Source organism: Crocodylus siamensis, chromosome 1 (assembly GCF_052110815.1).
Source record: "Crocodylus siamensis isolate JL-2025a chromosome 1, ASM5211081v1, whole genome shotgun sequence".
Classification (NCBI taxonomy): Eukaryota; Metazoa; Chordata; order Crocodylia; family Crocodylidae; genus Crocodylus; species Crocodylus siamensis.
The window spans coordinates 259,954,265-259,977,571 of record NC_143395.1 but is presented as its reverse complement, the minus strand read 5'-3'; the positions used below and the strand labels follow the sequence as shown (position 1 = coordinate 259,977,571).

The 23,307-nt window shown below is 45.7% G+C and overlaps 1 protein-coding gene across 2 annotated transcripts in view; it reads left to right on the top strand.

Annotated features, from left to right (window-relative positions):
* The window catches only part of HSF2BP (heat shock transcription factor 2 binding protein), a 60,649-nt gene that overhangs the window by 12,532 nt on the left and 24,810 nt on the right, over nucleotides 1-23,307 (top strand). For both annotated transcript variants that reach the window (XM_090061560.1, XM_090061567.1), the window contains exons 4-6: nucleotides 4,792-4,941; nucleotides 6,227-6,365; nucleotides 16,462-16,579. In XM_090061560.1, the coding sequence (XP_089917686.1) occupies nucleotides 4,792-4,941; nucleotides 6,227-6,365; nucleotides 16,462-16,579 (407 nt within the window). The remainder of the gene's footprint in view (nucleotides 1-4,791; nucleotides 4,942-6,226; nucleotides 6,366-16,461; nucleotides 16,580-23,307) is intronic.

Below are 23,307 nucleotides of genomic sequence, written 5' to 3'. Positions count from 1 at the left end.
TGGCCACCCTTATCTAAGTAAAGGTCAGAGGTCTGTCATGGGCCTATGAACTTATCAAGCTTGTGTTGATGCCAGTTTTTGTAGCCAGCATGGCACAAGGAAGTGATGTGACCTAGGATCATGTCCAGCTGCTTTTTGACCCCCTAGCCTGTGTGACAGGTACATCTTTAGAGCTGGGTTGGCTATGGATCAGTCTTAACTATGGTTCAATTTATAAATTGATGCCTTACCCGCTCTACCATTGTGTCCCATAATCTGTACTGTCTCCAACATAATTAGTGAGCCTGCATGCTGTGTAAACTGCATGTCAGCAACAACAGAACACATTTAGCTTAGCTTTCCCTTGGGATGTGAATGTCCTGCTTGTTTGTTTTTCTTTTGTATTATTTAGTTAGAATCCAGCTTAATGCAAATCATTGTGGACCTGTGTCAAAGTGTACTTTGTATCAAGATGAAAAAAGGCTGCTTGGATGTTCTCCAAAGCTGTTAAATTATCTTTTGAGACAGCTGACATCTAGAGCTGTTTGAAGGAATTATCCCCTTTGAATTTAATGTTTCATTTCATTTTCAAACTGGATAATATATAGAGCCTTGTAAGGGCATTTCAGTGTACACAGTGAAACCACATGCCACAGTTGCTGAGCATAGTGTATGTGTTTCTTAGAATGTGTACAGATGTACACTCTCCAGGATAAACTCTTCTGGGAGTGGTTTAACCCTGGTTGTTCTCAGGTTTTTTTATCCTTTGGGAGCAATTTTTACTCTGGGAGAAAAACCTTGAACACCTGTATCCTTGTGGTTTTACCTGGGAGAGCAGTGATTTTTCCCAGTAGAAAGTGAATGTCTGGGAGGGTGTTGGGGCTAGCTCTGGCCCCCCCCCCGGAGCTGGCCTAGTACTGCAGTACCTCCAGGCCCAGTGCTAGTTCCCTCTGGAGGGAATACCCACTGTTTGTTTTTTAAAGGTAAAAAAAATCCAAAAGGTTCCCATCATCACGTTGGCCAAATATGTGCCATGTGTTTTATAGTTATGCTCAGTGTTGGCTGTGTTTAATGAGCTTCATAGTTGGTTTAATTTTCTGAGCTCATGCTGTTTTCGGCAGCAGTTTAATTATAGACAGTGTATTTTGTATTTTCTTGTATGTTATTATAAGATGAGGGGCTTTTTGCCCCTGTGGGAATTGGAGGGAAAAAAACCTCAACTTGTGTTCATGTAAATACAGTACTCCATAATAGTTCCATATATGGACACTCTTGTTCTGAAATTATTGTCCCTAGGGAGTGCAAGTCTGGAATAGGTGTTGCAGGATAGCTTGTTCCCCAGTAAGTATTCCATTGTATTTTCCCATGTAAATAAGTCCTCAGTGGTGTAAGCAGTGGAGTGGAAATATCTGTGTTAAAGCTTCTGATTTAAATCTTGACAGAGACAATTTAACTCTTGTTCATAAAAACACGACAAACTGAATACCAGACAACTTACTGTGTAAGGTTTCTCCTGAATGAGACTTTCTATAAAACATGATCTATTTAATAAGAGCAGGCATTTTTCTTGGTGTTTTTAGCCCAGTGGTGGTCAAGCTTCTGGCCTGAGGGCCAGAGTAGTGTGGGACCGAGCCAAGGAGATCCCATGCGTGGGGTCAGTCTGGAGGCTAGTGCGCGGTTCCCCGTTAGTCTGGTTATTTGGCAATGGGGGCGTTGTAGCAAGTAACGCTACCACCACCCCTCTCCCACTAATGGAGGTGGCAACACTGTATCTCTGCCACCAATTTTTGGATGTGTGGGGAGCCCCATGGAGTGGATTTGGTCCACAGACTGTATTGAGCACCACTGACTTAGCCAAAGCTTTCCCTTCCATTTTCAGTTTTGTGGAATCCGTACTGATAGTCTGTGCTGCATTTTCAAAAGTAGGTTGTCTTGCAGTAGTCCTTTGGGATCTTTAGCATGAAAACAAATGTGTATCTCTGCATGTTATTATGAGAGAGAATATTTTTTTACAGTGTTAAAGAAAACACACTTTTAGTTGACATAGGTAATGATGCTTTCATAGTAGTGCTGATGCTGGAGCTTTGGGGACAAAATTATCAGCTTGAGGCATTCTCAGGAATGCACTGAATTGTTTTTTGTATGTTTATCAAGCTGTCTGAAAACAGTGACTCATTGGTATGGATGCAAGAGAGAAAATAGGCTTCCTGGATAGGTAATACTCTTCTCTTGGTCAATAATGAATCATCATTTTTCATTCTAAAGTTTCCTCGGAATCCTCTATAGCCTGTTTAGGGAATTTAAGAAGCTCTCTGAGCTAAATAAGAAACATAAACGTCACATTTAGTTCACTGTTCTTTTCTTCATCCGTCATCCCATAATTGCGTAGTTCAGTACTGTTACAGTCATGAAGTTTGACCCTACCCTGAGATATTTTCACCGAATAACATAGTAACTATTGAGTGACCTAAACCTATTGTACAGTTGCTTCTTTCCAAGTTATTTGCTGTTTCTGCAGATCTGATTAGTCCCCCCCAATCTTTTAAATGTCATTTCTGGTTTTCCCTACTTCATTTGTTTTTTGTTATGGCAATTTAACAGTTTGAAGTACTTGCTGTGGCTTTGCTCTTGGATTTGTATTATTTAGTTGTGACATCTCTGAAGTTGTGTGTCTTACTACTGAGTATCAGCACCTAGGTGGAAAATTTAAGCATGGAATGAAGACTGTACAAAAAAAGAAAAAGATGGGAGGAAGGTTAAGTATACCTGAGTAGAATGAAAAGTGTGCTGATGAAGAGTAGTAGTTGAACAGTTGATGAGTCTGGTTGAACTTAGCCATTTTGTTCTTAAAATTACAGCAGGCTCCATTTTAAAATAAACTTGGTTTTCATGGTAGTTTAAAAATGATGAAGCTGTGATGGTCCAGGAATCAGCAAGAGGCAAGGATGTCTTAGGGTTATATCTTTTATTGGACCAACTGCTTCATTGGTATGGAGTTAGGCAAGCTTTTGAATGCAAGGCGTTCTTTATTAGGTATGATCAGTACAAGCTAAACATGGTGTAGTAAAAAAAAAATTTAATTGAAGAGGGCCAGAAGCAGGATCTACCACTTCCTGGTCCTAGTCATGTGGTCTAACCATTGGGCTATTAGGCTAAGATGTGGGTGGGCTCTCCTCTTGCAAATAAAATTTCAGGAATTTAAGTGAGATTTGCCCAGAATTCATGTGCTTTCCTGGGCAGATTAGGATTGCAAGACAGTGTAAAGGGCTAAGGTAGGCATACAGGGTATTTCTTGAACCTGCACAGCAGGACAGGTCTAGACGTGTAGAGTGGGTTAAGATTTAAAATTTGCCACTTAATTTTAGTGCTGGAATAGGATCAGGACTTTAAATGTCCAAGTAACACTTAAACACATTTTAGGCATAATAGGACATGGCACTAAATCTTCCAGAATTTTTGAACCTACGACTACAAAAATTATGATACAGACCTCTAATGTCATTAGATTTTCAGTAAAATCGTGAAGATACATTTTATTCATGTGAGTTTTGGTCTGTTTTCTATTCCAGCACGTCATAAAAACATCCTGCTCACTTCATTCCCTTTGCGCATGTCAAGTTAGCAGGATGGGATATCATGGATTGCAGAGGGCGGGGACAAGACAGTTGTCTTGTGATGTGTTTGAAAATGAGGACCCCAAATAAGAGAGGGGTAGATGACACCTGACATGGAGTACATGTTCCCTTCTTTTCACCCTTGATTTGGCATTCTTTCCTGTGCCTGACTGTCTGTTTCTGCTTCCCAAGGTACTCTCAAGTAGCTGTTCCACTGATGGGTGCAGTGCATATCCTCACACATCCATCTCCCTGACAAATTTCAGCTCTTGGGATCCCAGTACCAATCCTACCTCCTCATCATGGCCTAGTTGCTACAGATGCAGAGATTAGACTGAGATTGCACCAGTCTTCCCTTCTCCCCACAGACTCCAGCAGTAATCCCCACACCTTTCAACCAGGGCATGATTTCAGACTAAATGAGATCTGAAACCATCTGCTGCTCATAGCCCCCTTTGTGCCAGGTTTCATCTGGTTGAGAGAAATGCTTGCAGATCCAAAATACTGCCACACTTCATTGAATTTTGTTTTTCAAGGTCTTTGTTCTGTGTTGCTGATTGCAGAGTGAATGAAGCATGAAACCAGTTAGTTCCATCAAAGGCAGCCAGCTATATAGTAAAACAGCTATTTGCATCCAAGGTTCTGTGCTCCTAAATTTGGAGGCCCCTGCATTTCTCAGGCCTAGAGCTTAATCTGCCCCTGTGTCAGGGAAGTCTTATCTCTTACTACTTAATGACAAGCTACACGTCTTTTTTCTATCTAGGGCATTTATCCTGGATCTTAAGCAACTTTATCACAAATGCCTGAGATACACGATATAGTTGTGAAGCTATAAAAGTTGGCTTGCTAAAATGCATCTTTCAGTGAGAGGGAGAGTTATTATGTAGTAGGAGCTGTTTTACCATTCCAGTCAGTCTTCGTGCCTCTAAGATCTCTCTGTCTCAGCTATTCCAGTCTTAGTGGATTACTAGCAATTATGGTTCAGGTCTTTTACTGTTACACTGGCTATGTAGGACAGGGCAGGCTCCTAACTCCTGCTGACCTCTCAGTGTGCACAACCTCATTACTCAGGACTGTTCTGTAACTCATCAGAACTATTTTGAATGTGCTTCCCTCATTGAATGGCTGCAATGTACTAGGGATGATCTGAAATGGAATTTGATATCAATCTCCCCAACTCTTCTTATATTAATTTCAGGAGAAGCTAACTCTTCGACAGCAGCTGAATGAGGCAAAACAGCAACTACTGCAGCAGGCAGAGTATTGTACAGGAATGGGAGCAGCAGTATGTACTTTGTTATGGGGCGTCTCTAGCAGTGAAGAAGCAGTTAGAAACATTCTAGGAGGAGTAAGTTGAGTAGATATGTAAATCTTGGGCATAATGTCTGATTAAGCATTCTGGATAAGGGGCATGCTCCAAACAGCACCTGGACATGCAGGTATATTTCATGACTTGAACATAAGACAAAATCATCTTTTGGAACTAAATACACAGATGCTAACTTTTTTGTTTGTAAATTAAACACAAGCAGCTCTGCAAATAACAATGTACCTTTGATACTGTTCTGGGCATGAGCAAGTTCTGTAATAGGTTTCATCTTCATTTTGTCTCCAATGGGGCAAGCAGCTAGATATGTTGTACTGAATGAAAAGGGGGAAGGCTAGATTCTATTCCACCCAAAAGGTGTCTAGGAAGTGTAATTTTATTTTCTTCCAAGTCATGAAAATATATGAATGCATCTACTTTTGTACTATCCTATCTTCTCACCCATCAGATTGAGTCATAAAAAGGCAGCAAGGAGGGGGACCCACTCACTTTTTTCACTGAAGGTTTTTCAGGGACCGTAGCAGAATACAATAGAATCTCACACTAGGCACTTAAGTCCACCTTTGTGTCTAAAAGATTGTATGGGATGGAATCCATGCAATATTTTTCAAGGACCTCTTTAAGGTCAGGATCTCCAAGTCAGTTCTGGGTGTGTTCCTGATTCTGTGTTTCTTAAACCTTGATGCATTTCCTCCAGCTTTGATACTAACAATGATATGCAGGAAGCTAAAGCAGAACTCAGCCAAGATAGATATAATAGCCACAGACTGGCTTAGAAATCTCTGTGTTCAATCAGTGATAAGGTTCACTCTGCATCTAGGTATAATATCAGTCATGCCCAAGTCCTGCATCCCAAGCCATACACTTTTCATCTGTGTGTACAGATGTTACAACATTGCTTGGCAACATTGGAAAGAGCATACTTGTTGGAAGTCCAAGAAATCTTCATTCATAGAAACATACCAAGAACATAAATTCCACAGCTGCATCTAATGTGTGTCTGTTATTGCCAGAATTCCATTGATGAAGGAACTGAGGCAGTTGGCATGGCCCTACTCTTTATTTCCTCCTTGGAGGGCCAAGGATGCTCATTGTACTGGCTTTGCTCCAGTGATTACAGCTGGTCAAAAGAATCTGTGTTTAGTACACTGGGCATATATCCACAGACAGGGAATATCTATATATCCATAGATAGATCCACACATGGACACACACAATGCTGGATCCATTGACATAAATATGGAAAATGCATCACACAGAACCATAGTTACTGCAGTAATCTTTTCTTTTTTGTCTACATTTGCAGAGTAAAGCAATAATTTTTTTTGCAATCACTGGACAAACTATGGAGAGTTTTGTGAAGTCTTTAGGTGAAGATACAAAACAGCAGGATCTAGATTCTGATGAAAATCAGTTTGTATTAGCTCTGGCAGGGATTGTAACAAGTAAGTCAGTTTTATATATCAGGACAGCATGTTGTATATACTGTAAGAAGCACATATGGCAGTAGATGTAGGAAAATAGATACCTAACTTTGATTCATTGCTCTTCAGAATGTTGATATGTTTTGTGTGAATCATCATTTCCTTAAAGTTATAATTGTTTTTTTGATTTGGTATTGTTATGACAATTTTCACAAGACTTTAAGGGTTAAAGACTTAAGAGCAGTTGTACTTTGACAACGCCTGACATCTTTCAGTGATTCCAGAGCAATTGTACTCAATTTAGAAGTAAAAGGTTTTTATTCTGCTATTCCTGTAAGTTAACCTTGGTTTCTGAAAGTCAAGCTGTATATTTTTTGGCTTTTGCATCACTTTAGCATCATCATTGGTAACCCTGACATTTCTGAGGCATTTCAGTTGTAGAAGTGCCTGTCTCATTTCTACCTCAAGGTAAATGTTCAACATTTGGAAATTGCTTGAACCGGGAGGAAACTTGGTGTCACTTGTGGTTCCGCTGTGCTGAGAGTAAAAATTAGCAAACCTTATTTTTATCATTAAAGTAAATAACTATAATTCTGAATTCACAATGGAAACAGAAGCTCCCCTTTTTGCCTCAGAATCACCCTTTGAAATCAGAATTTAGACAGGGCTTTGACTTTTACTGTAACACCAATAGAAAAACATGGGCTGATTATTTAAACTTAAGGTTTTTGACAAAGTCTCTCGCAAGAAATTATCAGGGGAACTCAATATCTAGGGTGAGAAGTAAGGTTGGAAGCTGAAGAGATGGCTATTTTAGTTCTACTCTTGGCCTGCAAAGTGGTTCATTTGGACACTTTTGAGATTTGTGCTCTCCTGAAATGAGGGCGTAATTTGCTGACGATGACACAAAATTATTTAAGTTAGTCAAGAACAGAAAAGATTGTGAAGACCTACAGCAGGATCTAAACATTAGTAGGATGGTTCTGATGATGGTAGATGAAATTCAGTGTTGATAAACGCAATGTAATGCATATTAGAATGAACAGCATAAATTTTATGTACATAGCAGCAGGACCTGAGTTTGCAACTTTGTTTTGAGTAGGGTAGCAATCCAGGTGTCATAGTGGCTCTGTGAATGACTGTCTATTAAGAGAAATACAGAAAATACAACAATATACCTATTATAAGTATGTTATAACTTTTTAATGCCCCTGTTTATACATTTACGTAGCATTCACTCTGAAAAACCAAATTAAAAGAACACAAAAACTTGCAGAGGTCTCAAGCACCCAAAATTTAGGGAATGCTAGAATTATGGTTGGCTGTACAACTTAAACACAGTAGCTTTGTGAGTATGCATTATTATACAGTCTTCTGTTACATTATTGCATTAATTTTTTTTTCAGAAAACCCTTTTTAATTTTTTCCTTTGGTTCACTTCTCTTTCTGTGTTCCCCTTCTAACCATGGCTGTTTTTGTCGATAGCCCCATGCAGGCTTCACTCCTTTTCACTCCATTCTTAATTTTTTTACATTTGTTTTAAGATGCTTCGCTGCCTTTGGCTCACCATTGGAAACTCTGATAGCCTCTCTGCACTCAAAAATGTCATTGGTGCTTTAGAGCAGTGGTTCTCAACTCTGTTTGTACCAGGACCCGTTTGTAAACATCAGTGGCCAGTCCTGACATAGTAAATAGTTTAAGTAGAAAACAGCCTCCTAGCCCTGCTGGTACCCTTTGCTCCCCAGCCCCACAGTGTGTGGGCTAGAGGGTGGATGCAGGAGTGACACGTAGGGGGTGCATGTGGGTGCACATGCACCCCCTGAGTGTGGTGTTGCATCCCCTACAAAAAGGCGGTGGTGCCTGTGGGTGGTTGCTGCTCACGACCCCCAAACTCTGTCGCTGACACTGCTGGTGGCATCTGCGGGCAGTCAGTGATCCCTGCTGGCTACTGCTGATGCTACCAGTGGTGTCGGTGGGTGGTTGTCATCTCCTCCCCACACTGCCACTGGTGGCAGTGTCTGTGAGAGCTCCTGCTTGCCGCTGCCATGCTTCCACTGCTGCTGTGCTGCCCCAGCTGCCAGGGGCATGAGTTGTTCATGGGTGGATGTGGTTGGCAGGGGGGGCATATGCCCCCCTCCCCACCCTGACTTGTATACCCACAGTAGGCACAGGGCTGTACCCTGGCTGGATCAGCATGGGCAGAAGTCATGTCTGTGGCTCAGTGGAGGAGGGCACCAAGTGCAGGAGGGCAGAATGGGGCAGTGAGACTCATTGTTGTTGCCACTGGACCCCTGTTCCAGCTGCAATGGCAGTAGCATGAGCAGTAACAGATGGTGGGGGGAGGGGTGTGCTGCCTTCACCTTCTCCCACACCAGCCGCTCATGCACTGGGCTGTGGGTTTACCCCTCCACCATACCCTGGCCACCACTCCCCACTCCTCTCAGGCCACTCATGCTGCCTGCCACTCCACCTTCTGTCCCAGGTAGAGCCACAGCCTGAGGGGAGTGGTGGTGGTGGCTGGGCCATGGCAGCAGGGTAAAGCCATGGCCTGGTGTACAAGCTGTTGGAGATGGAAGGAGGTGAGGGCAGGAGGCCCCCCCCCGCCACATACACACACTTCCTATCCATTAATCTTTGTGCTGCTGGCTGCACAGCTGGTGCAGGGGGCCTAGCAGTGGCAGCAATGAGTCTTGTCACACTGCTTTGCCCTCCTGTGCCAGGTCCTGCCTGCTGGGCCATGGAGGTGGCTCTTGCCCATGCTGGTCTTGCTTGGCTGCAGCCCCATGGCCACAGTGGGTGCACAAATCTGGGCGGTGGGGGCACGTGCCCCCCCATGCCCACCAATGCATCGCTTGTGGCCCTGGACCCTTGCCCATCACATTGCCTTGCTTCTCCCTGTGTCATAGACTTACCTATGGGGAGCTGTGGGAGTGACTCTTCACAATGCCTGGTTGCCACAAGTGTATGTGTATACATGCACATGAAGCGTCCTGCCTGATTGCCCTTCTCTTGCTTTCCCAACCCCAAGCAGCCCCTTTCAGGCTTGAATTCTGCCAGCCTGTGAGGAGCCCACGTTTTTCTCCTTTAAAGGAGAAAATCAATTATTTTCTCCTTTAAGGTAGAAAATACGTGTTTTCTGCGGTAAATGGAAAACCCAGATCCTTGTTTATTAGGATGCCCAGCAAATGGATATGCAAAACATGATCAATTTTTAAAGTTTGTTGGCAACCCTTTTATATATTCTTGTGATCCCCTTTTGGGTAGCAACCTACACAAGTTGAGAAATGCTGCTGTAGAGAGCCCTGGCTGCCAGATACATAAATGACCTAGAAAATCTGAATTGACTGGAAATGGAACATGCTGAACTGGTTTCCTGGGAATGGTGCATGCAGAGTCTGATAAATTTGTAAAACCTATGGAGAGATGGAGCAGACTCGGTGTAGATGGAATCATCAGAGAATTTAGTTGCTGAGTTCTTACCAAGAAAAAGATCTTGGAGTCACTATTGACTCCAGGATGAACATGAGTTGCCAATGTGATGAAGGAGTTGGTAGAGACAATTGCACTTTGTCGTGCATCCATAGGTGCTTCACAAACATGTGCAGGGAAGTTATTCTCCCCCTCTATGCGGCACTAGTCAGACCGCATCTGGAGTACTGTGTCCAGTTCTGGATGCTGCAGTTCAAGTGGGATGTGGACAACCTGGAGAAGGTCCAAAAAAGAGTCACTTGCCTGATTAGAGGCCTGCAGGGAAGGCCCTACAAGAAAAGGCTAAGGGACCTTAACCTCTTCAGCCTCTCCAAGAGAAGGCTGAGAGGGGACCTTGTGGTGGTATACAAATTCATAAGGGGAGAGCAACATGAAGTAGGCGATGATCTGTTCACCAGGGCACCCTCTGGAACGACAAGGAGAATAAGCTACTAGAGAGAAGGTTCAGGCTGGACATAAGGAAAAAGTTCTTCCTTCAGGGTTTCCAGAATCTGGAATGGGCTTGCAAGGTTGCTCGCCCCATATTTGGGGGTCTTCAAGCAGATGGGGGTCCTCAAAAAGAGACTGGACAGGTACCTGGCTGGGATCACATGACCCCAAGGTTGACGTTTCTTTTCTTGCCTGCCAGGGGCAGGGGGTCGGACTAGATGGCCCACTGAGGTCCCTTCTGACTCTATGAATCTAAACCGCATGTATCGTCTGAGACTGTTGAGGTCTACAACTGGACGAAGTGTGGACACACCCCTGTACAAGAATAACCTCATGCCAAATTGCAAATCTTTGCCTTAAAGTAGGGGTTGAGAGCATTTTTGGCCACAGTGCCAAAAACACCCAAACCCCAGCCCATGCATTGACTTGGTTTGCCAGAGGCAGACTGTGGGGGAGCTGCAAGGGGCACAGCCCTTGCTGTTGGAAGTGGCTGCATGTGTGCCTCCAGGTGGATGGTGGGGGAGTGGCTGGGGTCATGTTGCCCTGACCTCTTCCCTGCCTTGTGCTCCAAGGCACGCGTGCAGTTGCTGCTGGCATGGATGGTGCCCCAGAGCCTGGTGCAGCTGTCTGCAGCCTGCCTGTTGTCTGTTCTAAGATATTGGGTTCCAGAGTCCTGGCTGGGCTCCATGGTGGTTGGGTGCATGTGGACCTCTGCATGGAGCCAGTACAGCTGTTTGCAGCCTCCCAGCTACAGCTGGCTCAGGCTCTGTGCAGCTACTGTCAGCCATTGAGCCTAGGCTGCTTGCAGCAGGGCTTGCAGCCTCTTGGTTGCCCGCTGCAGGAAGCCTGGGCTCTGAGGCTGGCAGCAGCTGCCGAGAGCATGGGCCAGTTGTGACATGCTGAGCAAAATGGCTTTGGGTGTCACGCTCTGGCACGTGTGCCAGCAGTTAGTGACCCCTGCCCTAAAGCATGAAAGTGCTAAATCTTCTCAACAAAGCAGATATAAAAATATTAATAGTGTCTAAGCAATATTCCCCCCCCGATGGGGGAAAAAGCGGGTTCCCTGCAGGTTTGCCAGAGCTAATATAAGCTATTCTTCATGGCAGGGTCTCCCACGCCTTTGGCTGAGGAAACCGGCCCATGGGGCTGATTGCTATTGAACAACAGCACACAGGCTGCTCTTCACCTGTTTTGCTACCATCTGTATGAAGAGTGCTTGCAGGAAACTGCTTCACTTGATCCATGGCAGAATTTTTCTTTGCTTCGTGGGGTGTCTTCACACTACTCTTGCTCATCTTTTCAGCTTTCACTGTGCAAAGTGTTGAAATCATAGAATCACAAACATTTAGGGTTGGAAGGGACTTCAGGAGGTCATCTAGTCTGTTCCCCTCCTGCTCAAAGCAGGACCATCCCCAACTAGATCATCCCAGCCAAGGCTTTGTTTAGCTTCCTGGATGTGGGGTGAGGCTGGGAGGGAGTGGGGGAAGGGTTCCTCCCTGCTGGGTGCCTGCCTCCACAGCTGGGTGTGGGGCAGGGGCTTCCCCTGGCCCAGTGCAGGGTCTCCTGAGCCCTGCTTTCCTTTGGTGCCACGTGGGAGAGGGGAATTTTGCCCTCCCCTTCTCTCTGCAGCGGGGCTCACGAGACCCATGCTGGGTGCCTGTCACTACAGCTGGTTGTGTGACTCAGGGTGCCCTGCTGCAGAGGCTTCCCCCTGCCCAGCACAAGTTTCCTGAGCTCCACCGCACAGGGAAGGGGATAGGGAAATTCCCCTTTGCTCTTGTGTGGCAGCAGAGGAAAAAGGGGCTTAGGAGACCTTGAGCTGGGCTAGGAGAAGCCCCTTCCACACACCAAGCTGTGGGAACACGCACCCAGCAGTGGGGAATGCTCCCCACTCCCTCCCAACTTCACCTCACATCCAGCCAGTTAAGCAAAGCCTTGGAGGGGATGATATAGTTGGGGGTGTACCCTGTACCCCACATCAAGCTGTGGGGGGAGGTACCCAGCATGCCTATGCCTGCAGCCCCTGTGGCAGTGGGATACTTACCTGCTGTGCTCTGGGCAGGTCTTTTAAGCTCCCTGTCAAAGCCGGGAATTGAGCAACCTGATTGGCTGAGCTCCATCATTAATGACATGATCATTAATCTATAGGTTGCCCCTGGAAACACATGGGGTTTATATAGTGTTTCTGGGGTCTGCCACCTTTTTTTCTCTGTGCTTTGGGTAAGGTTTTTTTCTTTCTACTTTTTTCCCTTTCCTTTTTCCCCACCTTTTTTCCCATCGCCCCCATGGTTTCAGGCCATTTCTGGCCAATCTGCAGTTTTCTGGGGCTTCATGGGAAATTCTAAATTTTGGACTTTCCCCTGATATCTTCTGAATCCTGAATTACAGTGGTCCCAACCCAGGAGGAGTCACATGAGCTGGATGATACAACCTTGTGCACTAGATTGTACCAACACATGGTAGGCCTGGCATCCATGGTCAGGTCCAGTGTGCAGGGTTGGGCTGACGTGGCTGGATCCAGTTCTCGGGTGTGGGCTGGCGTGTGTGGCTGGATCTGGGATACAGGACCGGGCTAGTTTGCTGGATTCACCCTGAATGCTGGCCCTGTGTAGGATCTGGCCCATAGACTAGCCCAACATCATTTATCTGGCCCATGGAGGTAGAATACTGAGCTCCATGGCCATTTGTACATGCCACGTGAATTTACTTCAGTTTAGTTCTCACTAAATTGAAGCAGTAGATTTTTTAAAAACACCGCCTCAATTTAGGGCAAAATAACACCCTGTAGCATGTACATAAGGGTCAGGCCTGATCCTTACCTGCCTCTCCAGTGGCAGGGAGAGGAGAGTGAGCTGCCAGTGGTCTGAGAGGTCCCTGAGCTGCAGGGGGAGGCTGGTGCTTCTTTCCATGGTAGTGGCGGTGCCCCGCCACCAGCAGCACCACCCACCTGCAGGCACCCGCAGGTACCGCAGCCGCGGAGGGAAGCACTGGGCCCCCATGCAGCTCAGGCAGGCAGGCTCTGGGGAGGGAAAGAAAAAAAAATATTAGGCTCACCACTTTTTATTTATTTATTTATTTATTTTCCTTCAGTCGAGCCTGCCTGTGCAGGCTGCTGCTGGGCTGCCTGCATAGGCTTCCTGTACAGCCCCTGAGCTGCATGGGGCCCAGTGCTTCCCTCTGCGGTTGTAAGGTGGCAAACAAACACCTCAGACATGTTTTATTTTGCTGCGTCCCAAGGTCATTTGATGCACTGTAAACAGCCGTGCCGTTAAAGCACATTATGCCACGAACATGTGTAAATAGGTATACCATTAAAGTGGTACAAAAGGGCTTTAAGCCATTTTAAAGGCCAATTTAGTGGCATATACAAATCGCCCACTAGCCTACATGGAGGGTGTAGAACAGCGAGCAAACAGAATTTGCAGATAACCAAAGTTACTCTGGTTAGTCTAATCTTTGTAAGAAGATTTTGAGAAAATTCTGATGAAGTTAACCAGATTAGGTGAATGGGTAATACAATGGCTATTTATGTGCCATGTCCCTAAATATAGAGCAGTGTAGTTTTAAGAGAAAAAATAAGCTACTGTTACACCAAATGGGATTCTGAATTAACTGTTTCAACTCAGAAATGAGGTGTTGGTATCAGTGGGTGCAAGATATTGCAGCCAGGGTCATAAAAGCAAATCTTATGGTAATATTTATAAGGTATGCTATGGTGAATAAAACGGAGGCTATTATAATGCCTTTATTTGAATCAGGAGTGTGGCCTCGTTTGGAATACACTGTGTAATACTGTCATGCCATATCAAAAAGGATATTATTGAGAAGAGATTCAGAGAGAGACTGTGAGACTGGTCAAGAACATGGAAAACCAGTATGATGAAGACTGATGAAAATATTGGGATTGTTTACCTATACACAGTGATTGATAAAATGAGACCAGTGAAAGTATGTAAAATAATAACTAGTATAGAGAAGGTAGAGTGGGAACATCTATTTTCCCTGTTTTACAACACAATAACGAAATTGTATTGAAATTGAAAGATGGCAAATTCAAAAACAGATTAAGGGAAATACTTTTTCACTTGACATGTAAACTGACTGGGACTCATTGCTACAGGATGCAGTTGAGTTCAATAATTTAATGAGCTTCAAAGAGGGATTAGAAGTTTATACGGATAAGAGATGTTGAGAGTTAGAGATTACAAACAGTTGGGAAGAACATATTACCTCATGCTTCTGGGCTCAAACCAGTTGGTAACTTGTAGAGATTAGAATGAAGCCATTATGGAGATTATCCCAAAAAAGGGCTTTAAGCCGTTTTAAAGGCCAATTTAGTGGCATATACAAATGGCCCACTAGCCTACATGGAGGGTGTAGAACAGTGAGCAAACAGAATTTGCAGATAACCACAGTTACTCTGGTTAGTCTGGTCTTTGTAAGAAGATTTTGAGGAAGTTAACCAGATTAGGTGAATGGGTAATACAATGGCTATTTATGTGCCATATCCTTAAATATAGAGTAATGCAGTTTTAAGAGAAAAAATAAGCTACTGTTACACCAAATGGGATTCTGAATTAACTGGCAGCAGTCTTTTCCAAATCTTGGGGGCTCGGACAGTAAAGAAGTTCTTCCGTATGTCCAGCCTGAAACAGTCAATGAAGGAGTTTGTGACCGTTCGACCTTGTCATCTCTTGGGGCGCTCTGGTGAACAGACGTTCCCCCAGGTCCTGGTGATTGTGTGGTAAGTTGGCAGAGGGAGCAGGAGGTGCAAGGGCACCTGTCAAAGCAAAGGAATGCAGCTCTGCAGGGGCAGGATGCCTTGCTACTCACCGATTCAGGTACCCTTAGAAGCCCGCGCTGAGGCTGTACAAAATGAGCTTCTCTCCCACCCGTAGTATCTGGCAGGGAGGCTGGGCAACCACTTGCCTAGGATGGAGGTAGGTGGAACAGGGAAAGTGGTATTGGGGGCAGATGCAGTCCCAACCTTCCTGCTGTCCCAGGCAGAAGCCCCAAAGTGGGCTTCTAAGGGTGCCTGAATCCCGGGGGGACAGTGAGGCATCTTGCCCCTGCTGGGCTGCATTGCTCAGCCAGCAAGTGTGCCTTGAGGGGGAGGTATGGGGGAGCTGCTAGCAAAGGGCATGCCCATGCTGTGGTGCCCCTTTCCCCCTCAGGTAGTCACAATGGGCCTTTCCCTTGTGCTTTGACAGGAGCCCTCGTGTCTCCTGCTCCCTCTGCCAACTTACCGCCCACCGACAGGGACCACTGCTGCCGGAACTGCCACTCCAGCTCCAGCATCTCCACCTTGCAGAACAGCACCTGCTGTGTCCTCTTCTTGGTGGTGCCTGGCGGCAGCGTGGGACCCTGCAGGCTCAGCTCCGGTCTGCTGTCATCTGGTGGTGGAGAGGCAGGAACATGAGGGGGGTTAGAACTGGGGCTGGGGCCAGGCTCACTGCGCCAGAGGGACTGGAGGCTCCTGCTCCCTCGGCCGGTGCTGGGCTGTACTGCCCAACTATGCTGCTGAAGGGGTCCAGGGGGTGTCCAGAGTGCTTACCAGGGTAGGCTGCCCAGCGAGCTGCGTTAAGGCGCATTAAGTTCAGGTGCACACAAATTCACATGTAGACACGCCCACAGTGCAAAAACCTTATCCTTAGAGTAACTTTATTTCTGACTTTTCTTTTTTTGCATATTGTATTGGGCTTGAACAACACAGTACTCATGCAGGGTAGGGGAAGATCTTGCAATTGGACCTTGTGGGTGTTTGAATGGTTTACTGTGGCCGTGCAACCCAGGATGAATAAACAGAAAACAGTCTGTATCTTCCTTATTTCCTTTAATATGAGCTCTGTAAGGATTTGCTTTGCTGTTTGAGGATGCCAGTTCAGAACTTCTTGAATACAGCCTTCTGCCTCATAATTCATAGCATTACCACTTGCGTTGCTAGGCCACCATGAGCACATATTTTAATTATCAGTGTATAATTATTAAAAGAATTGACAAATATTGTTTGTTGCTTCAGTAGACTCAAAATCATTGAGTAGATAAATATAACATTATGTTTATATATGCCTATAGTGTATTCTTCACAGTTCCTTTATTGTCAGTGGTACTAGTAATTAAAGTGAGCCTGTATTAACTATTAATTTATTTTTTTGTTTGAAATGTGATTAATGTAGTATTATTTTGTGTTCTGTTGTAGACGTTGCTGCATTGGCATGTGGCCGTGAGTTCCTGGTTAATTCCAGTCGGGAGCTGTTGGACACAATGATACAACTTCTGGGAGATATGAAGCCAGGATTTTGTACCAAACTTAAAGTGTATGGTGGCTACATAGTTTAAAAATGAAACTGGTTAACTTGCAATATAGTCTGCCATCACTACAGCTATTTTCCTAATGGCCTATTATTTCTTTAGCTGGAGCAGAACTTCATTGGTTGGAATTAATAATCACAGGAGGCATTCTTTACAGCCATACCACATTGGACTACAAAGCTGGAGAGTGCATATTGTTTTCCATTAGATAAGGTTGCATGCATATGAAGGGCAGCTGGGCAAGTATGCTAGGCTGAAGAGAGGATTGGATAATGACTATCTTGTGGTCTGGTAGTTATAGCACTGTGCTGGGAAGTCAGAGTTGCAAGTTTAAATATCCTCTGTGTGTGGGGGCCTCGAACCTGGGTCTCCCCCTTCTGGGGTGACTGCCCTAGCCATTGGGCTGTTGGCTAGAAGATAGCAGTCCCAGCTCCTACCCATTTCGTGTTTTGCCAAGAATTTCAAGACTCATGCTCAAATACACACATACTGAGCTGTCCCAGAATGCAGCCAACTGTGTATGGTCAGTAGCCAGGTGTATCCCTACAGCACATGGAGTACAAAATGTGGCTAAGTGCCGGAATTGTCAATTATGCAATGAAGTAATTGCCATGTGGGTGTGTAAATTGAAATAAAATTCTGCTCCAAGCTTTTTGCAAGATCCGTCAAGGACCATTGTCTTTAGTGCGGAGATATGGCCTATTCCTGCATTGGCAAAAGTTTGGGTTGCTAGGATGCTGGTATTTAAGGGTGGGTCAAGTTTTAAAGCAGGAAGAAGAGCTGAAAGAAATTAAATGAAAATAAATATGTTTAAAGTATCATCTTTTAATGAAATAAGTTGGACTTTCTAGTAAATGAAGACATGAAATGCATTATAATCTCTTCTGAAATTTCCTCAGATATTACAGCGTCACCTAAGTGAGTTGCACATAGCAGGGAAAAAATCCATCTCATTTTAGTTATCTGTCATTGGATACACTAGTGATCGAGGGATATATTAGTAGGTAGTTAAATATTTGGATGTGCTGATTCTTTGATTCATGTATGAAGGAATTCTTTTTAGTAGGCATTAGAATTTGTTGAATGTTGATCTGTGAAAAAACATGAATATTGCATGATCATGTCATTGAATGATTCATTCATCATACATACATGTCATTTCAGGTTACCTCCATCTGATTTAATGTCTGTCATAGACTCTCTCTCCCAACCTGAGAGTTTGAAAGTCAGCATTCAATCTGGAATAGCTAAATTGTGCAGCATTTAGTAGGATCTTACTAAGGAAAGTTTGTGGAGAAAAGCTTTGAAAATACAATGCTGAAAGTCCACAATGCAAATGAAAAGAACTCAAGGTTTTTTCTTCCCAAGTAATGTGATTTTTAAGCCAGTATGATTTTTTGAGTCCTGACTCAGTTTTGAATGCTTGGAATTGACAGTACTGTAATTAAGCAGAGGTTGAGGAGCTTTTTGTTGTTGTTTTTGTTTTTGGAAAGACATCTAAAACAAAAAAAAGTTATACAGGTTTCCCTTGCCAACCACGGTCTTGCCAGCCATGATTTTGAGTATCTACACTTAATATTCTGTATACCATTTTGTCTACCACGGTATACAGTTTTGTGTAACCATGGTTTTCTGTAGCCATGCATCAGCCCTCTCCTGCCATTTTTCAGCTGCTTTTGTCTTCCCAGCCACAGTTTTGCCAACTATGGGAACTTTCAGGAACCTAACCCCAGCGGTTGGTGAGAGAAACCTGTTTTTCAGATTTAACTGGAGCTCTGATAGCCAACTTTACCAGACAGCTTCTTCTGTGATGATGTAATTTTCATCTACTTCACAACAGTCCTAGGAAAACAGGTACAAATCTAGCCGATAGATCAACCACAGACTCCGCATGGGACATTTTGCTTGAATATTAATTTATAAAGTCTGCTGCTTCCCGGGGGCCCGCATCCAAGACATTGCGGAGAGGATCCTAGAGCTCCTCCGGCCCACAGACCACTGTCCCATGCTCCTTATTCACGTGGGCACCAATGGCACGGCTTGGAGAACCCCCAGCCAGGTCATGAGGGACTACAGGGATTTGGGAGCGGGGCTTAGGGGTCTGGGAGCTCAGGTGGTGTTTTCGTCGATCCTCCCAGTCTCGGGCTATAGGCTGAGGAGGGAGAGGAGGATCCATGTAGTGAACCAAAGACTGAGGAGCTGGTGTCATCGGGAAGGCTTTGGCTTCCATAACCACAGCCCGCTCTTTGGCAAGAGAGGCAGCGAGCTGCTGGGAAGAGATGGCCTCCACCTCTTCCCGCTGGGGAGGAGGCTCTTCTCAGCCAGGTTGGCTGACCTGCTCCACCGGGCTTTAAATGAAGCCCGCTGGGGGATGGGAGGACTACTGCCACTGCTGGCCTGCTGAGCAACCCTTACAAAGCCAGCAGACCCAGGCACTTAAGGGAGCCCACCCCTGCCCCAGCCCTGGCACAATCTGTGGGCAAGGCAAGAGCCCCCAAGGGGACACTTGCCTGCCTGTACACTAATGCTAAGAGCCTGGGCAACAAGCAGGAGGAGTTCATCCTCCTGCTCAGTGCAAAGAATTATGACGTCATTGGGATAACGGAGACATGGTGGGACTCCACCCATGACTGGACCACGGGTATAGGGGGCTATACCCTGTACAGGAGGGATTCTGTTGACAAAAGGGGCAGGGGTGTAGCTCTCTATGTGAAGGAAAGCTACATGTCCCTGCAAGCTGATGTTGGCGACCAGCATGGACAGCTAGAGACCCTCTGGGTAAAAATTCGTGGGGAATATGGCACAGGGGACACAACGGTGGGAGTCTACTACAGACCTCCCACTCAAAGTCCTGAGCTTGACCAGGAGTTCGCCCGGGAACTGACTGAGGCCACTTGCTCCAGGACCTTGGTTGTCATGGGTGACTTCAATTACCCGGACATCTCGTGGGAAGATCACTCAGCAAAATCTGAGCGGTCGCAAAGTTTTCTCTCGTGCGTGGATGACCTCTACCTGACTCAAGAAGTCTACGGGGCAACGAGAGGCAAAGCGCTGCTCGACCTGGTACTGGCTACGGGGGGCGACCTAATTGGCGACCTAGTGATCGATGGGAAGCTGGGTGACAGCAACCACGAGCTGATCACCTTCACCATCCGCCGTAAAGCTAGCAAGTCAGTCAGCAACACAGAAGTCCTTGACTTCAGAAAAGCCGACTTTGACAAGCTCAAGAGGCTTGTCGGTCAGGCCCTTAGGGACCATGACCCCAGGGAGATGGGAGTTCAAGAAGAGTGGTTGCTTCTCAAGGAAGCAATCCTCAGTGCACAAGCTAAATCTATTCCAACACGGAGGAAAGGCAGCAAGAAGGCACAGCAGCCCTCCTGGCTCTCCAGGGACCTAGCGGACCTCCTGCAGCTAACAAGGAAAGCCTACAAAGGATGGAGGATGGGATTCACCTCCAAGGAGGATTATTCTGCGCTGGTCCGGTCCTGCAGGGAGCAAACCAGGAAAGCCAAGGCTGCAACTGAACTCCAACTAGCTTCAGGCATCAAGAACAACAAAAAGTCCTTTTTCAGATATGTGGGGAGCCGGAGGAAAAGCAAGGGCAACGTTGGACCCCTGCTAAACCAGATGGGGCAACTGACAACTGACGCCCAGAAAAAAGCCAACCTATTAAATAGGTACTTTCGTCAGTCTTTCATTGGTCCCATGAGACGCCCATGCCTGCTATGGGACAGGGAGATCCGGGTGATGGGGATCCCCTACCCTCCATAAATGCTGACCTCGTGAAGGAACACCTTGAGAAGCTGGATACCTTCAAGTCAGCCGGCCCTGACAATCTGCACCCCAGGGTACTCAAGGAGCTGACGAGCGTCATAGCCCAGCCTCTGGCACGGACCTTTGAAAACTCCTGGCACTCTGGTGTAGTGCCCGAAGACCGGAAGAAAGCCAACGTGGTGCCGATCTTCAAGAAAGGGAGGAGAGTGGATCCAGCTAACTACAGGCCCATTAGCCTGACTTCTATCCTGGGGAAGATCTTAGAAAAGTTTATTAAGGAGGCCATCCTTGATGGACTGGCCCAGGCTAACATCCTAAGGGATAGCCAGCATGGGTTTGTTGCAGGTAGGTCTTGTTTGACCAATCTCATTTCCTTCTACGACCAGGTGACCTATCACCTGGACGAGGGAGAAGAGATTGATGTCATATATCTTGACTTCAAAAAAGCTTTTGATGTGGTATCACCTCTTGGCCAAACTGGCCAGTTGTGGCCTTGGCTCCACCATGATCCGCTGGCTGGGAAATTGGCTCTGTGGTCGGACCCAGAGGGTTGTAATTGATGGCAGTCACTCATCGTGGTGCCCTGTGACCAGTGGGGTCCCTCAAGGCTCTGTCCTTGGACCCATACTGTTCAACATCTTCATTAATGATGTGGACATTGGAGTCAGGAGTGGACTGGCCAAGTTCGCCGATGACACCAAACTTTGGGGCAAAGCATCCATGCCAGAAGATAGGCGGGTGATGCAGGCTGACCTGGACAAGCTTAGCAAATGGGCAGACGAGAACTGGATGGAGTTTAACACCGAAAAATGCAAGGTTCTCCACCTTGGGAGGAAAAACCTGCAGCATCCTTATAGGCTCAGCAGTGCTACGTTGGATAGCACTACAGAAGAAAGAGACTTGGGGGTCATCATTGACCACAAGTTGAACATGAGCCTGCAATGCGATGTTGTGGCTAGTGAAGCGACCAAAATGCTGGCTTGCATCCATAGATGCTTCTCAAGCAAATCCCGGGACGTCATTCTCCCCTTGTACTCGGCCTTGGTGAGGCCGCAGCTAGAGTACTGTGTCCAGTTTTGGGCTCCACAATTCAAAAAGGACGTGGAGAAGCTTGAGAGAGTCCACAGGAGAGCCACGCGAATGATCAGAGGTCAGGAAAACAGATCTTATGATGATAGGCTGAGAGACATGGGACTCTTTAGCCTGGAAAAGAGCAGGCTCAGGGGTGATCTGATGGCCACCTGTAAGTTTATCAGGGGTGACCACCAGGGTCTGGGGAAACGTTTGTTCACCAGAGCGCCCCAAGGGATGACGAGGTCAAACGGTCATAAACTCCTGCAAGACCGTTTCAGGCTGGACATAAGGAAGAATTTCTTTACTGTCCGAGCCCCCAAGGTCTGGAACAGTCTACCATCGGAGGTGGTTCAAGCACCTACATTGAACACCTTCAGGAGTAAATTGGATGCTTATCTTGCTGGGATTCTATGACCTCAGCTGACTTCCTGCCCTTCGGGCAGGGGGCTGGAGTCGATGATCTCCCAAGGTCCCTTCCAGCCCTGATCTCTATGAAATCTATGAAACTCAGACTGTTGTGCATTTTTTTTTGTCACTTGGACAAATATCAAAATAGAGTATGTGGGGGGGAATTTAATATTGGAATGGAAGGGAAAGACAAAACAGTAGGTTAAGGTCACAGTAGTAGTATAGTTCCCCCAAGTGGATGGTCACTCGTGCCATTTAAACGCATGCTCTGGGAGGTGGGGGGAGGGTGTGTGCTTTAATTAGAGCAACTCTTGGAGCTGATCTATTTAAAGTGCTTGAAGCATCTCATGTATCAGCATCCCTGCGCTGAAAAATGGTGGCAAGGGCACTTTAATTAAAACTCTCCTGAGACACTGGAGTCTGCTGGATTGTGATAATTACCATGCTCCAGCAGACTGTTCATTGAGTCTGCTCCAGTGCAGCTTGATTACAGTGTGTTGGAGCAGCCTCACTGCTTGTATATAGGTGCCCTAGGTGTCAATGTTTGGGTACACCCACATGAGATTGCAGCACTCTTCCCTTGACATCTGTTGCCCAGTTGGTGAGACAGAATCTGTATTTGCTTTCCCTTCACAGAAGTAGGACTTTGCCATCCCACCTACTATAAGCTTTTGGGATCTGTGCTCACTCACCATCAAGATTCCTCATTAACTGAAACATACTTGTCTCGGGAACCCAGGCTTGTGGGCACTTGGAATTTTGTTTCACCTCCTCATTGCTATGTGCTAGTGGAAGCTCATGGACACACAAGCTTTGTATAGGATTCTGAAAACAAACCACTCTTTGCTCTAGCCAGCACAAGAATCCTACCAGCGTAAATGAAACTATGTAATACCTGCATGTATTTCCCTGCTGCTGTTTCTTATTGCTTTTTGAGCTTAGATCCTGTTTCTCTTGGGTTTCCAAATTCAGGATCCCTTCCTGCACATGGCTTTTCCTACAAATCATGAAGTCTTTCTTCTCCGTAGCCTTTTTCTTTCTCCCTTGACTGGTCTCTCAGTTAGAAGGGGACTCCTCTTCTCTTTACTGCATAAGCTTGCTCATCCTTTGCAGGTTTCCTTTGTTCTGGAGTACTTCTAAAGTGTCTTCTCCCGCCTTCCTTCCCCAAATCTCTGAGGTCCTCTGGTTTTTAAGACTTAGCAGTAACCTCTTTATTCTCCTGTTTGGAGATTTTCCACTCTCCAAACCTCACCTATCTGCACAATTCTGTGGCCCAAGGATTTGTGTAGGATACAGTTATTCTTTTGTTCAACCTGATAAGATCTATTCAGATGCATAATAGTCTTTAACCATCAACCTTTTCAAAGATAGACATCTTGGTGCCATTCTTGGATTCTCAGCTCAAGGACTGTGAGGCAGTACAGAATAAAAAACAGTCATAAGAATACAGAGAACATCCTGAAATTCATTAGTTGTA